At 42.3% G+C, this 14,396-nt stretch overlaps 1 protein-coding gene and 1 long non-coding RNA gene across 2 annotated transcripts in view; both read left to right on the top strand.

The window, feature by feature from the left end:
* The window catches only part of itgb5 (integrin, beta 5), a 95,006-nt gene that overhangs the window by 58,334 nt on the left and 22,276 nt on the right, over positions 1 to 14,396 (top strand). Inside the window, exons 13-15 of the mRNA XM_077617384.1 lie at positions 3,123 to 3,223; positions 9,832 to 9,951; positions 10,743 to 10,909. Coding sequence (XP_077473510.1) covers positions 3,123 to 3,223; positions 9,832 to 9,951; positions 10,743 to 10,909 — 388 coding nt within the window. The remainder of the gene's footprint in view (positions 1 to 3,122; positions 3,224 to 9,831; positions 9,952 to 10,742; positions 10,910 to 14,396) is intronic.
* LOC144087094 (uncharacterized) lies at positions 8,734 to 9,795 on the top strand. The gene is made up of 3 exons (XR_013304643.1): positions 8,734 to 9,393; positions 9,474 to 9,533; positions 9,618 to 9,795. It is a non-coding gene; the product is annotated as an uncharacterized LOC144087094 (long non-coding RNA).

Here is a 14,396-nt window from a genome sequence, read left to right on the forward strand (position 1 = left end):
TCATAGGTGGGTTATGGCCATATTACCTTGCAATATCAGTCATGTAGGGATAACAGGGCCCACTTCTTTGTTTCATTCGCGCTGTTCATTCATTTATTTTTCGAACCGCTAATCCTCACAAGGATCACGGGAGTTGGTTTAGCCTATCCCAGCTAACTATGAGCACCAGGTGGGGGACAACCTGAATCAGTGGCTAGCCAATTGCAGGGCACAAGGAGACGGACAACCATTCATGTTCATTCTCACACTCATACCTAGGGGCAATTTAGAGTGTTAAACCAGCCAACCCTGCATGTTTTTGGCATGTGGGAGGAAACCGGTGTATCTGGAAAAAACCCAGGCAAGCCCAGGGAGAACATGCAAATGCAAACTCCACACAGTGAGGACCCACCTGGGATCAAACCCTCGACCCCAGAACTGTGAGGCCGACGGACTAAACACTCGTCGGGCTGCCTCATTCGCACCAGTCATTTTAAAAACTGCAATAAAATATCCTGGTGTTAGACTGAGTTGTGCGTTAGCGTGTGAGATAGCTGCTGTAGTTCAAAATTACATGGGAACCAAAACAACAAGGCCCTAGCAGGCTTAGTTGGCGCATTAATTTCGGCACCCAACAGAAAAATCACCGTATTTACTCACATATAAACCATATTTGTTGCTAAAAAATGATGACTGAATCGAGGGTATGGCTTATATGAGCATAAAAAGACGACATGCACGAAACTGCACGGTAGTAAAGACAAAACACTATAACTCATGACAATGCGGCCGATATGGCCATTTATAGAGAAAAGATAAACAGATAAAACGCTAAACAAAATGTTATTTTGACGGCTATGAATGAAATTCAAGAAAAAAAACCTATCTTGCATAAAACTCACTTGTGCCTTTCACTGCTCGCTCAGTGCGTCGCCATCTTACTGTAGATAAACGTGCTCCAGACGCGAGTAGCCTAGATGTGTGCGTATTGTTTACCATGTCAGCACATCCCAATAGTTGTTAAGGCTGATCGAAGGTCTTGCGGTCCACCGTTAAAATATCAGCCTTGATACCTGATGACATAATGTGTAACCCATGCTATTATTTCACCCAGAGACTTGGTGAACACTATACCACTACGGACACATTTCCTGGTTGTGCTTATGTTACTACTTTTTTGAATGTGTCTACGTGCAGGCAACACCTTTTCGGTTTCAGAAAACAAAGGAAAATATTTTACATTTGTGATTATAAAATAACAAAATTCCGCTTTGATTTTTTAAAAATGTATTTCTTGTTAGAAAGTGACATCTATTGCAGTAATATGAACCATCGAAAAAATCAAGATATTTCGACATTAGAAGCAATTTGGCCACCACAACATCTAAAACTTCTGGTAAGGAAATTTTAATTTCTGTAATTAAAAAGCATCAGGTTCTCATCAAGATAGACTTATTTCTTTTTTAAAATCGAATAATTGGATATTTTGCATTCAAAGAAGACAGGCATATTAACTTCCATATGATATTGACCCTAATCATGTGCTTTTGATTCATACAGTATCTCAGAAATACACCATGCGATGAGTTTTCTTTAGATTTTCCCTTCAAAGTAACACATTTGTACTAACCATTAAAACCATGAATATAGAGGTGGAAATTGTGAATCAGGGGGCCTCTTACACCCAAGAAATTGTAAAATTCAACAATTTTAAGGTAATTTTAAGGGTGCAGCTTATATGTGAGTAAATACGGTACATCAATATTTCATAGATCCTCCTTTTGCAGAAATACTAGCCTCTAAACACTTCCTTACCTTCCAATGATGGTCTTGATTCTGATTGAAGGTATTTTTGACCATTCTTCTTCACAAAACACCTCCAGTTCAGTCAGGTTTGATGGTTTCCGAGCATGGACAGCCTGCTTTAAATCACAGCACAGATGTCCAATAATATTCAGGTCTCGGGACTGAGATTGCCATTGCAGAACGTTGTACTTGTTCCTCTGCATGAATCCCTTTGTAGATCCCCTTGAGCAGTGTTTAGAATCGTTGTCTAGTTGAAGTATCTAGTCCAAAGTACGAAAGCCCCCAAAAAGTACAGGCATTCCTTATCCATTATTTTATTTTGAAAATATTGTCGCAGATGCCTTCATTCTTGCTTTAGAAGCTCACTCCACTATATACCCTCCATTTTAAAAACTATCCGACTTAGTGGGAAAAAAACATCCTGAAAGTCTTCGCGTGTCGTGCCCACTTTGACGACGTTTGTCTTGTGCATTTTAGAAACATTATTAAAAGTCGTCAAAGGCAATCGTCTTTGTTTTTTGTTTTTTAAATGTTCGTCAACCAGCTCTGCAGATGCAGGTATGAACCAGTAGTGACCTATAAAATGGGTGTAAAATTACATTTCAAAGAAATCATAAAACGTTAATGCTTGTTGTTGATTAATGTTGTTGTTTGATTTCATAATGCTGTGTTTATTAAATGTGTATCTCTATGTTGCATCCCGGTAGCTTTCTCTTGTTGCTATGCATTTTAACACGGGTTTGTTATTCATTTTGCGACATGAATAAACAATTTATGATCATTTTCTCACTCTCATTATGTTTTTCTCACATCTTTCATGCAAAATTGTGACATGTTGACCAATTTTAAAGGGTTTCATTGGTAGATGTGTGAGGACCGTGGAACGAATTAGAGAATTTACATATAAAATACATGTCTACTTACGAAATTTTCAAGTTACGAAAAGTTCTGGAACCAGTTAATTTTGTAAGTAGAGGAATAACTGTATGTCAAATGTCCATATATCATCCCGGATAATGGTTTGGTCTATGGCTAAAACTAATAAGAACTCACTGACATACTCTTACTATTGAAGCATAAACCTGCTCGCTCCTGTAGTCGTGTGACATCATCATTTTTAAAGAAAACTGATGGTAATGTTATACGTGATATTTTAGTATTATTTCAATAGTTATTGACATTTGTAAATCTTGATTGTTTATTTTTTTATGCTCTTTGACGGGATTATATAATTTATTTGGTGTGTAAACAATCTGTGAAAATGGGATTGACTTGAAGAGTAGGCATTTTTCTTTTCCTGTAAAAAGCTTGCTCCTCCTTGTCCATTACTCTTGCAGAGAATGCATTGAGTGCTGGCTTTTTGACTCGCAAAAGCTCCAAGACAACCAGACCTGTCAGCGTCTGTGCAAGGATGAAATCATCACGGTGGAGACACTCAGTAAGTAAATGCTGTCCATGATGTACATACACAACAACTGTATTCACACCAAAGCCTGCATTCTTTGGCCTCACTGAAATTTCGAATTGTCATTTTTGGGAGTCACAAAAATAATGAGTGGGCAACACACTTCAAATTCCCTGTTCATTGAGAACAACCACAAGTTGAATGTCATTACATTTACAGAACAACATGGCCTCTGCTGTCTGTGACATCATAGAAGAGTTGAAGTAAACTTATTTTAAAATTTGAGACAGCACTGTAGCTACACACAGCTATCCAACTCTTTAAACAAAAAAACTCCCACATATAAGCCCTGACTGATTAAGTATTTTCTGAAGAATTTCCATCCACTCAAATAGAGGGTGTGCCCTGTTTCATCACTGCTCTAGAGGATATCTGCATGGAGGAATGGGCCAAAATACCAGCAACAGTGTGAAAAGCTTGTGAAGAGTTACAGAAAATGTTTTGCCTCAGTTATTGCCAACAAAGGGTAAAGTAGTGAGATTAACTTTTGGTATTGGCCAAATACCGTATTTTCACGACTAAGGCGCGCATAAAAGTCAAAAAATTTCTCCAAAATAGACAGGGCGCCTTATAATGCTGAGCGCCCTCTGTGAGCGCCGAGCGGCGCCGAGCGGGAGCGCTCGCGGCGGCGATCGTGGCCGAGCGCCGAGCGAGCTCCGGAGCCTGACTGAGCACTACCTGCGAAGACGCTCTTTATATAGAGAGAAGGCGGACGTTGGTGGGGCAAGGCTTGGGAGGGGGTGTGTGGGAGAAGACGCTAAAACCATGCCCCTACAAGGTTCCTATATATACTACTAGTGTGGGCATGTCCACTATGCATGTGCTCAATTGCAAAATAAAGAATGAATACTTCTACAAAGAGGCACGCTTACGAAGCACAGTTCAAGCTTCTAACCATCGATCATGCAGTGGATCATGGTAACAGAGCAGCGGCGAGGAAATTCAACATCAACGAATCCATGGTTCGTAAATGGAGAAAGCAGGAGAAGGAGATTCGCCAACTTAACAAGAGGAAGCTGAGTTTCCGTGGGAACAAGGCAAGGTGGCCCGACTTGGAAGATCAACTTGAGCGGTGGATTCTTGGTCTCAGAGCAGCTGGGAGAAACGTCTCCACAGTCACCATTCGACTGAAGGCAAAAGCGCTCGCAGAAGAATTGAAAATTGAACATTTCGAAGGAGGACCGTCGCGGTGCTGGCGATCAGAGGGAGGACAACTGTGGCGCAGCCACTTCCGGCGGACTACATTGACAAGCTAGCCGTTTTCCGCACCTACTGCACCAAGCTGATTGCCGACAAATTTATACAGCCAAACCACATAACCAACATGGACGAGGTGCCGCTGACTTTCGACATCCCGATGAACCCCACTGTCGAGAAGAAGGGGACCAGCACGGTGGCGATACGAACAACGGGGCACGAGAAGTCGGCTTTTACTGTCGTTCTCGCTTGCCATGCTAATGGGCAGAAGCTACCACCAATGGTGATCTTCAAGCGAAAGACTCTGCCTAAAGAAAAGTTTCCAGCCGGCGTCATCGTGAAGGTGAATCCAAAGGGCTGGATGGACGAGGAGAAAATGAGAGACTGGCTACGTGAGGTGTATGTCAAGTGACCAGATGGAATTTTTCACGGCTCGCCGTCTGTTTTGATTTGCGACTCCATGCGTGCTCGTCTCACAGCAATGGTTAAAAACCAGGTCATGAAAATGAACTCAGAGCTTGCCGTCATTCCCGGAGGCTTGACCAAAGAATTACAGCCGCTGGACATCGGCATCAACCGGGCTTTCAAATCAAAGTTACGAGCGGCGTGGGAGCAGTGGATGATCGCTGGCGAACACAGCTTCACGAAAAGTGGCAGGCAGCGCCGGGCTTCTTACGCTACGATTTGTCAATGGATTGTTGCCGCCTGGGCGAACGTGTCTGCTTGCACGGTTGTTCGAGCTTTTGCCAAAGCCGGCATCATTTCTAAGGAGCCACATCGAAATGACGGTGACTCTGAGAACGAAGAGAGGAGACCCGGCTTTTTGGAAGGCTCGTTTGGGCAATTGTTTAATTCGGACACAGAAGATGAGGAGTTTGAGGGATTTGAAGGTGATGATGACTTGAGTAAGTTGTAAAATGTCCAAATAAAGTACTACCGAACTCAGTTTTGCTTCCGTTGCCTTTTTAAAGCGTGTTTTTAGCGTGTGGGTGTAGCGTGCAAGAACTATATTTCCCAGCAGTCACTGCGCACCGGAACCCGGAAATAGGCTGCTTCCGGTAGTCAGCGCTATTGCGTTTCGATGTTCATCCATATATAATATATATGCGTCTAATAAAACGGTGCGTGCTTTGTGTGTCTAAAATACAGAAATAGCACTCGTTACTGACACTGCGGCTTAAAATACGATGCGCCGAATAGTCGTGAAAATACGGTACTTATTTTCCACCATGATTTGCAAATAAATTCTTTAAAAATCAAACAATGTGATTTTCTGAGTTTTTACCCACATTCTGTCTCTCATGGTTGAGGTTTACCCATGTTGACAATTACAGGCCTCTCTAATCTTTTCAAGTAGGATAACTTGCACAATTGGTGGTTGACTAAATACTTATTTGCCCCACTGTATTAGAAGTTTCATCCAAATTACCATCTATTTTGCACTTATCCTGAGCAAGCATATTGATAAGACTTACCAGTGCTCTATACTCCCACTTCAAAAACAACCCCAGAAATTATACGATTTGTTTCAAAACGAAAGACTGGTGTTCTAGACAGCCTTGTAATACAATTCCGAATCGATTGCCTCGCTGAAGTCGCACAAGATGAATCATTTGTCAGAACTCGGATTATAAACAATGCACTCGTGTTACCAAATTCATCCTTTTTACAATGCAATTGAACCAAATGCGGAAGCTGTAGCGATCTTGTGAATTTTGATCCATTTAAATAGGAAATTTGGTACTTTTCCGAAATGGTTGCTTTAAAAAAATTTAAGTAACATTTTTGGGGGATTTCAGGAGTTTGTGTTACTTGCCAGGCTAAACTCCGGAAATGCCGGGGAAGTTGGCAGTTCTTGATTTAATAAAATTCAATGCTTGCATTATTAAATCTTTTTACACTAGTTTTTACACTTTTATTGCAAATGAATATTGACTCTAATTACTAATAATTGCTATCAGTATCAGTCTATATCCAAAATCTATATTGGTCTATCTCTGGTTTTATCATGGAAAAAAAACTAGAAAGTGGGAAAATGAGTTATGGAGAACATGAGTTTTTACCGTAGACAGGAAGACAGGAGATAAAAATTGGCAGAGGTCAGGGCGCCGCCTGTTCTTCGGCACTGAAATGGGTGGCACTCACCGCAAAAGAAGCAAACTTTCACCGTCGAAGAATGACGCCCCGAATAATACAAACATCAGAGATGGACGTCGTCTTCCCTTTTCCTCTTTTCTTTGGATTACATTTCGCAATGTGCACAGAGAGGCTACGCCAAGCCTATTTCCAGCATTGTTTAGATTTGAAATCACCATTGAAAATGCCTCTAAACGTCCTGCGTCATCTATGGCATCATAAATGAATCTTCTGTGCATTACATCAAGAACGTAGAAGGAAACATTAAAATAAAATAAAATCAAAAGCCTCTATTGTCATCATACACGGCTGCGTATAACAAAATTGGTGGTACTACTCCACAGTGTCTTTTCTCTGTAAAAACATAAATAAGTAATATAAAAGTATAAAAACAGGTTCTGGCAAGGTAAATTCTAAAATATTGCACAATCTAAGATATTGCACATTGTTGTTGCACAGAAGGGATTGTGTGTCGTGCTAATGCAAGTTCAGAGTCCTGATGGCTGTAGGAAAAAAACTGTCCCTAAGTCTATTTGTCCGTGCTTTGTGAGACCTGCAGCGTCTGCCAGAGGGCAGCAGCTGGAACAGGTTGTGACCAGGGTGGTATGGCTCCCTAACAATGTTGAGGTAGCGAGGGCTGGCAATGTCATCCAGTGAGGGCAGGGAGCAGCCAATGATCTTCTGGGCGGTGTTGATCACTCTCTGCATGGCTTTTCTGTCTGCTGCCGTGTTTCCAGCGTACCACACTCCAATGCAGTATACCAGGATGCTCTCCACAGTGGCTCTATAGAAGTTTACCAGAAGCTTGGTGTCCAAGTTGTTCCTCCCGAGTACCCTCAGGAAATGGAGTCGTTTCTGGGCCTTCTTTATCACTGCCGTGATGTTGGTAGACCAGGAGAGCTTGTCCGTGACGTGGACCCCCAGTAATGTGAAGGACTGGACCCTGTCCACGCATACTCAATTTATGAGGAGTAGGGCCAGATCTGTGCTGCGTTTGCAAAAGTCCAGGATTATTTATTTAGTTTTTGTGGTGTTTAGTGTGAGATTGGATTGGATAGCTTTATTCATCCCATATTTGGGAAATTTCATTGTGAAAGTAGCAAGAGGGTGAGAATGCAGATACAAGAAAGGCATGGCTGAATGGTTCCAAAAAAAGAAGTGGCAGAAAGAAGCCAGGCTAACAGAACAAAGAAAGTTGTAAAAACATTAAAGTAAAAAGTATAAAGTACAAAGTAAAGTAAAAAGGAATGTATTAAGACATTAAAATTAAAATGTAATTAAAAAAAGATAGAAAGGCTGTATAACATGAAAAACAAATAAGAGTGGACAGAGCTACTGCCACTACTGCCGCGTGACGGCGCCATTATTTGTGCAAGGCTTACATTGTCAAGCTGGGTGATAGCAAGACTCATGAACACTTTGATGACAGTAAGCTGCTTTCACTAGAACTTTTTGGGGCCCATGATGAAAAGTGCATTGAGCATACAAAAAACCCATAAAAAAACAAAATGTTAGAACTGAAAAAAAATGCAAATGAGGGCAGCCCAGTGGCACGATTGGTTAGTGCGTCGGCCTCACAGCTCTGGGGTCCTGGGTTCAAATCCAGCTCATGTCCATCTGTGTGGAGTTTTCATGTTCTCCCGGGACTGCTTGGGTTTCCTCCCGGTACTCAGTTTTCCTCCCACATTCCAAAAATATGAATGGTAGGCTGATTGGACACTCTAAATTGCCCCTCGGTGTGGATGTGAGTGTGCATGGTTGTCCGTCTCCTTTGCCTTGCGACCTGCTGGTCAGGGTGTCCCCTGCCTCTGGCCCAGAGACAGCTGGGATTGGCTCCAGCACCCCCTGCGGCCCTAATGAAGCTAAAGCAGTTCAGAAAATGAGATGAGAGACAATTGCAAATGAATTCTATTTTGCGATGGTGCTTGATTAATCTACTAGGGTCACCCCAAAATGAGTTTTCCGCTTTTCCTGGTAGGGATCTGTGTGGCCCAATGATCCAAGGCGTTAAATTGTCTGGGCCTTTGTGCCGCTGGCAGGGTCACCAATGGCAAACAGGTCCTAGGGGAGGTGAGTACCAAGCCTATGCTGGGGTACTTGGGGGGGGGGGGGGGCTGAAGAGTGGTGGCAATCCCTGTACCAGCGGCAAGGTATGCCATCAAGCTAACAGGCCTTTTTCCCTTAGGGAGAAACCGGAGGCAGCTGATCGTACCAGGGGGCCAAGCGACATGTGGCTCTAGTGGTCTCTAAGGCAAAAACCGCGGGAAGAGTTGAGAGGCTTTGGAGATCGGCTTACGGATGGCTTCAAGGACATTTCAGTTCCCCATCCAGTGTCTCAGGAGGGAAAGCAGTGCACCACCAAAATTGGGTCTAGTCGGGATGGGGTACTGTTAACCTTGAAGAACTCCTTAACTCCACCAAAACCCCTTCCCGAGGAGGAGGAAGCATAGCCCGGGTAGTCTGAGGCAGATTCTCCTATCTCTGTCACTGAGGTAATTAAAAGGTCCTCAATGGCATAGTCCTGGGGATTGATGGGATTCCCCCGGAGTTTCTAAAGGCTATGGATATTGTGGGGTGGTCTTGGTTGACACCCTTCAGTAACATTGCATGGACATCAGGGAGAGGGATTGGCAGACCGTGGTGGTGGTGTGCGAGCAGGTTCTGTTCCAATTATAGGGGATCACACACCTTCTCTGTCTATTCAAGAGTTCTGGAGAGGAGGGTTAATTGGGAAGAGCAGTGTGGTTTTCGTCCTCGCTGGAGAACAATGGCTCAGCTCTAGACCTTCAGCAGGCTTCTCCAGGGTCATGGTATTTTGCCCAACCAGTCTACATGTGCTTTGTGGACTTGGAGAAGGTGTTTGACTTTGTTCTTGTTGGTGATACTCCAGGAGGATGGGGTACCGGAATCCCTGATACTCTATGACCGGTGGTTCAGCTCTATACCCTCGGTAGGGTTCCTGGGGAGCGTGGAAGTTCGCCCAACCAGTCTACATGTGTTTTATGGACTTAGAACATTCGACCATGTCCCCCAGGGAATGCTGTTGGATGTGCTCCAGGAGGAGGGGGTACTGTAAACCCTGATATTCGGAGTCCTGTGTCCTATATGCCGGTCGGTCTCAGTGTTTGGTCCGCGTGAATGGCAGTAAGTCGGATCTGTTTCCAGTGAGTGTTGTAGTCCGCCAATGTTACCCACATTTTATTAGATTGCAAATATTGAACCCAGAAATGGTTTGTTTTTATGTATAGAAACAGATGAGCCTGGTTCCGTTCTCTGCCTCTACAAGACAGATAATGACTGCGTGATGAAGTTCACATACTCGGAGCATGCCAATGGAAAATCCATTCTCACCGCCATAATGGAACCAGGTAAAAAAAAATGCCAAATTGAGAAAAAAGAAAGCGGTTCACCATACATTGTAAAAAAAAAAACTTAATGAATTAAAGTTGGCAGAATATGACATTTTAACTTGACCAAATTTGAATTGAAAACTGTTCAAAAATAAAACTTAAAGGTTAAAACTCAGCATTTTATTAACTGCATTTCATCTTGGCTAACTGTCTAATTGCCAGTGTGTTCATTTTTTAGTGTTTTTATTTTGTTTTGGATTTTTGATTCCTTTTTCATCTTTGGAAAGCATCAAGAGGGTAAAACTAAGGTTTTAAGTTTGGTTTACTCAGGAACAGAAAATTTAAGTAGGGCTCACAAACTTAATCATGCGTGATAGTTCAATTAATTGAATGCATAATGGTAACAATCTTAACTTGATAAAATTAGTTAGAGATACTCAAAATAACCACTTAAGGAAACGTAATAATTTTAGTTATTTCTCTTTAAAATACAGTTTATTCAAATTCTGTCTGCAAAAATTGTATGCCTAAGAATGACTTGTAAAACTCCCAAATGATTTCGACCTGGGTGGGCAAACTGGTCCTAAAGGGCTGCTCTGGGTGCAGGTTTTTGTTCAATCCGATCCCGCACAGACATTTTAATCAATGGGGTTTCTGCTGCAACAAGAAGCATCTCACTTCAATCAACTGATTGTGCTTCTAAGATACCAAATTTGTGGACAGGTTTCGAAAGCCCGGAAGCCATTGCGGCCCTTTGTGAAATAGTTTGCTCACCCCTGATTTATACTGACTAGTTGTTTTCATGTCAGAATGTGGTGGTGGTCCAGATGCTCTTATGGTCCTGCTGGCGGTGGTGGGAAGCATCCTACTGGTGGGAGTGTTGCTGCTCAGTGTCTGGAAGCTGGTCATCACCATCCACGACCGCCAGGCCTTCTCACGCTTCCAGAACGCTCGCTCACGAGCACAATATGAAATGGTATGTGAGACCAGTATAATATAGAATCAGCCAGACAGTTTCTCCGGGTACTGTCTACCCTCTTGAACAGCAGCTCAGAGTACCTACCCTTTTTGGAGTCCTTGCAAGGGGTGCTGGAGATTGCCCCTCCTGGGGACTCCCTCATTCTGCTGGGGGACTTAAATGCTTGTGTGCAATGACAGTAAGACCTGATGAAACATGATTGGGATTCTATTCATACTTTTTATGGACAGATTATCTGGATGCAGCCGTGGTGTTGAGGGGTCCGATTTGGTGGCCTCAATATTTGCATCCCTTTTTCAAATGACTTTGTTATATTTATTATTGGTTTAAATTGGAACGAATCAGGTTCTAATGTTGCTGTTGTATTTATGATGTTCATGATGGCACCGTGTGAGTGACGAGAGAGACAGGATTATGCTAATTCAATGTAAAATATGCCTCTACTTATACAAAAAAATAAAAAAAACAAGTTAGGAAAAAACAAAAAATAACAAAATTTCGAAAGGTAAGGTTCCACTATATTATTTATTTAAATATCTTCTAATTTTGTTTTTTAAAGTTTGTGCAATTTACATTGTTGTTTATGATTGTATTTTGATGTGTAGGATGATTATGTTTATGAATATTTCTTCTCTTCTTTTGGGTCAAAATTAGTTTTATTGCTCTGGGAATGCCGGTTTCCTCTAAGGTAGGTATGAGTGTGCGTGTAAATGGTTGTCCGTCTCCTTGTGCCCTGCGATTGGCTGGCCACTGATTTAGTGTCTCCGCCTGGTGCCCATAGTTGTCTGGGATGGTCTCCAGCAGCCCATTGAGCCCTGTGAGGATAAGCAGTGCGGAAAATTAATAAATTTGTTTAATATATTCTTGGATTATCCACTCAGGGCGCAAAATTAGCCAGGACCGCCTCTGGATGTGCCGATCAAAAGTGCTCTTCTGAAAGTTCATATTTCACATAGATTTATGCATTCCATTCTTTTATTTTTATTTTTTTGTCACGTACAAGCGTTACAATACATGTAGCCCCCCTCATTCTCTTCATATCGCAACCACGGATATTTACCATTTTGGTAAAAAAAAAATTGCTTGTTTTGCTCTTCCCGATCTTCAGAAACGTTTTAACTCATCCTCGTCCTGGCTCATCGTTACCTGATTGCATATAATAATAATAATAATAATAATAATAATTATAATAATAATAATACAAAATAAATTTGATGTTGTTTTGAACCTAAAGATACCCCTTTTTTAAGAAGCATCTTTTAGAATCTAAATGTTCTCTTTTGATTGCAACACAATACTGATATGAAATGCCGGGTGGAAAGCTTTAGGCCAGGGGTCTCAAACTCAATTTACCTGGGGGCCGCTAGAGGCCGAGTCTGGGTGAGACTGGGCCGCATCAGGATTTCCACAAGAAAAGCACTGATAAAACATCCCAACGTTATCAAATATCTTTATTTTTTGACAAAAAAATAATGAATTAAATAAATTGACTTAAAGATGAATAAAAAATAAATCAATCAGTAATACAAAAATAAAATAATAATAATGAGCATACAGTAGATATTCACTGGCTGGATAAGTAGAGAAAATGAATTATTTTTATTCCGTTTCAAATGTCTGTATTAACAGCTCTTTAACCTTTAACTTTCTGAACTTGAATGGAACATTGAACATGAAATATTCTGAACACGGCTTCTCTTGCCTACTTCTTGCTGCTAGAGACCTGGCAGCGCTTCTTCTCACATAGCTGAGTCACATTTGGCTTGAAGGGGGAAGCAGTGGAGACCCTCAGTAGAGCTTGAAGATGCTAATCAGTAAGTCTGGACCTGTACTTGGACTTATTGAAGTTCAAGGTGGAGAAGACACACAAGTATGTGCTCCCAAAAAGGCACATGGTCCGCTTGAACATTCAGGAAAGTTCAGGGAAGCTGGGGATCAACTCTCTCAAAAATTGCCCAAGCTTGTCTGCTTCTCCGCTCACCTCCCTGAACTTGGCTTTGAGTGCATAGTTGCACTGCAGGTCAATGAGCTCCATTTGAAGCTCAGGAGGGGCATCTTGCACATCAAAGGAGAAGGGGTCCGCAAAAATTTGAAATGGGGCTGTGTCTTGAAGTCTGCAAATCTGTGATCAAATTCCTCCTGTAGCTTCGAAATGGCCTCAACATACTTCTCACCACTGAATGGTGTGCCTGCATCCACGAGAGCCTTGCATGCTGGGAAATGGCAAAGGTTTGTCTGAGAGAGCTGGGCTTTCCATAACACAAGTTTAGTGCAGAATGCTCTCACGTTGTCATAGGCAGCACTGACAAGTTGCCCCTGGCCTTGTAGCTTCTTGTTCAGTATATTAAGCTCATGTTTGATATCAACAAGAAAAGCCAAGTCCATGAGCCATTTGGGATCACTTAGCACAGGAACAGCAACCCCGTCTATCTCCATGAAGTCTTTTACTTCTGGTCTCAACTCAAAAAATCTCTTCAACACGTTTCCCCTGCTGAGCCAACGTACCTCAGTGAAGTAGAGCACATCCCCATATTCTGACTCCATTTCCTCTAAAAAATCACGGAACCTTCTGTGCTTTAAGCCCCTGGATCTGATTTGGTTGATGCATTTCACAACGACAGACATCACATTGTCAAACTTCAGGCATCTGCTGCAAAGGGCCTGCTGATGGATAATGCAGTGCAGAGCTATGGCGTCCTCCACACCCTCCTCTTCCAGTTTTTTTTTTTCAACAAGTGCTACCAGTCCATTCTTCCTCCCTGTCATTGATGGGGCTCCATCGGTTGTTATTCCAACAAAGCTCTTCCATGGCAAACCGGCATTCTCAATGGCATCACACAGCTGGTGAAATATTTCCTTAGCAGTGGTCTGGCCATGCATTGGAATTACTGTGAGCAACTCCTCCATTACTTCAAAATTGTCATCAACACCACGGACATATATTGCGAGCTGGGCAGTGTCTGTGATGTCTGTGGTCTCATCAAGAGCCACTGAATATACACTGAAACATTGTGCTTTCTCACACATTTGATCATAAATGTCACTTGACGGGTGAGAAATGCGCTCTGCCACGGTGTTGGCAGAAAGGCTGATGTGGTTGAACTGACTTTCCTTTTCTGGACAGACAATATGTGCAGCCTGTAATATGCACTTTTGAATAAATTCACCTTCTGTGAATGGCTTACCTGCTTTAGCAATCAACTCACAAATGGCGTAGCTAGCTTCGACTGCTGCATTACTGTCTTTGGTAGCCTTCTTGAAGAAATCCTGTTGCCTCAGAAGACATGTTGTAAGACTGGCAACCTGGTTGGCTCTCCCATCTCCCTGGTATTTTTCGTACTCCTCAGCATGTCTCGTAGTATAATGACGTTTCAAATTGTATTCCTTGTGCACCGCAACTTTTTCAGTGCAAATGAGACACGTCGGGGTGTGTGCGCACTTTCGCTCTCCGATCGTATTGGATTACGGCAGTTCTCCGAATTTC

This window comes from Stigmatopora argus, chromosome 13 (assembly GCF_051989625.1).
Source record: "Stigmatopora argus isolate UIUO_Sarg chromosome 13, RoL_Sarg_1.0, whole genome shotgun sequence".
In the NCBI taxonomy this organism is placed as follows: domain Eukaryota; kingdom Metazoa; phylum Chordata; class Actinopteri; order Syngnathiformes; family Syngnathidae; genus Stigmatopora; species Stigmatopora argus.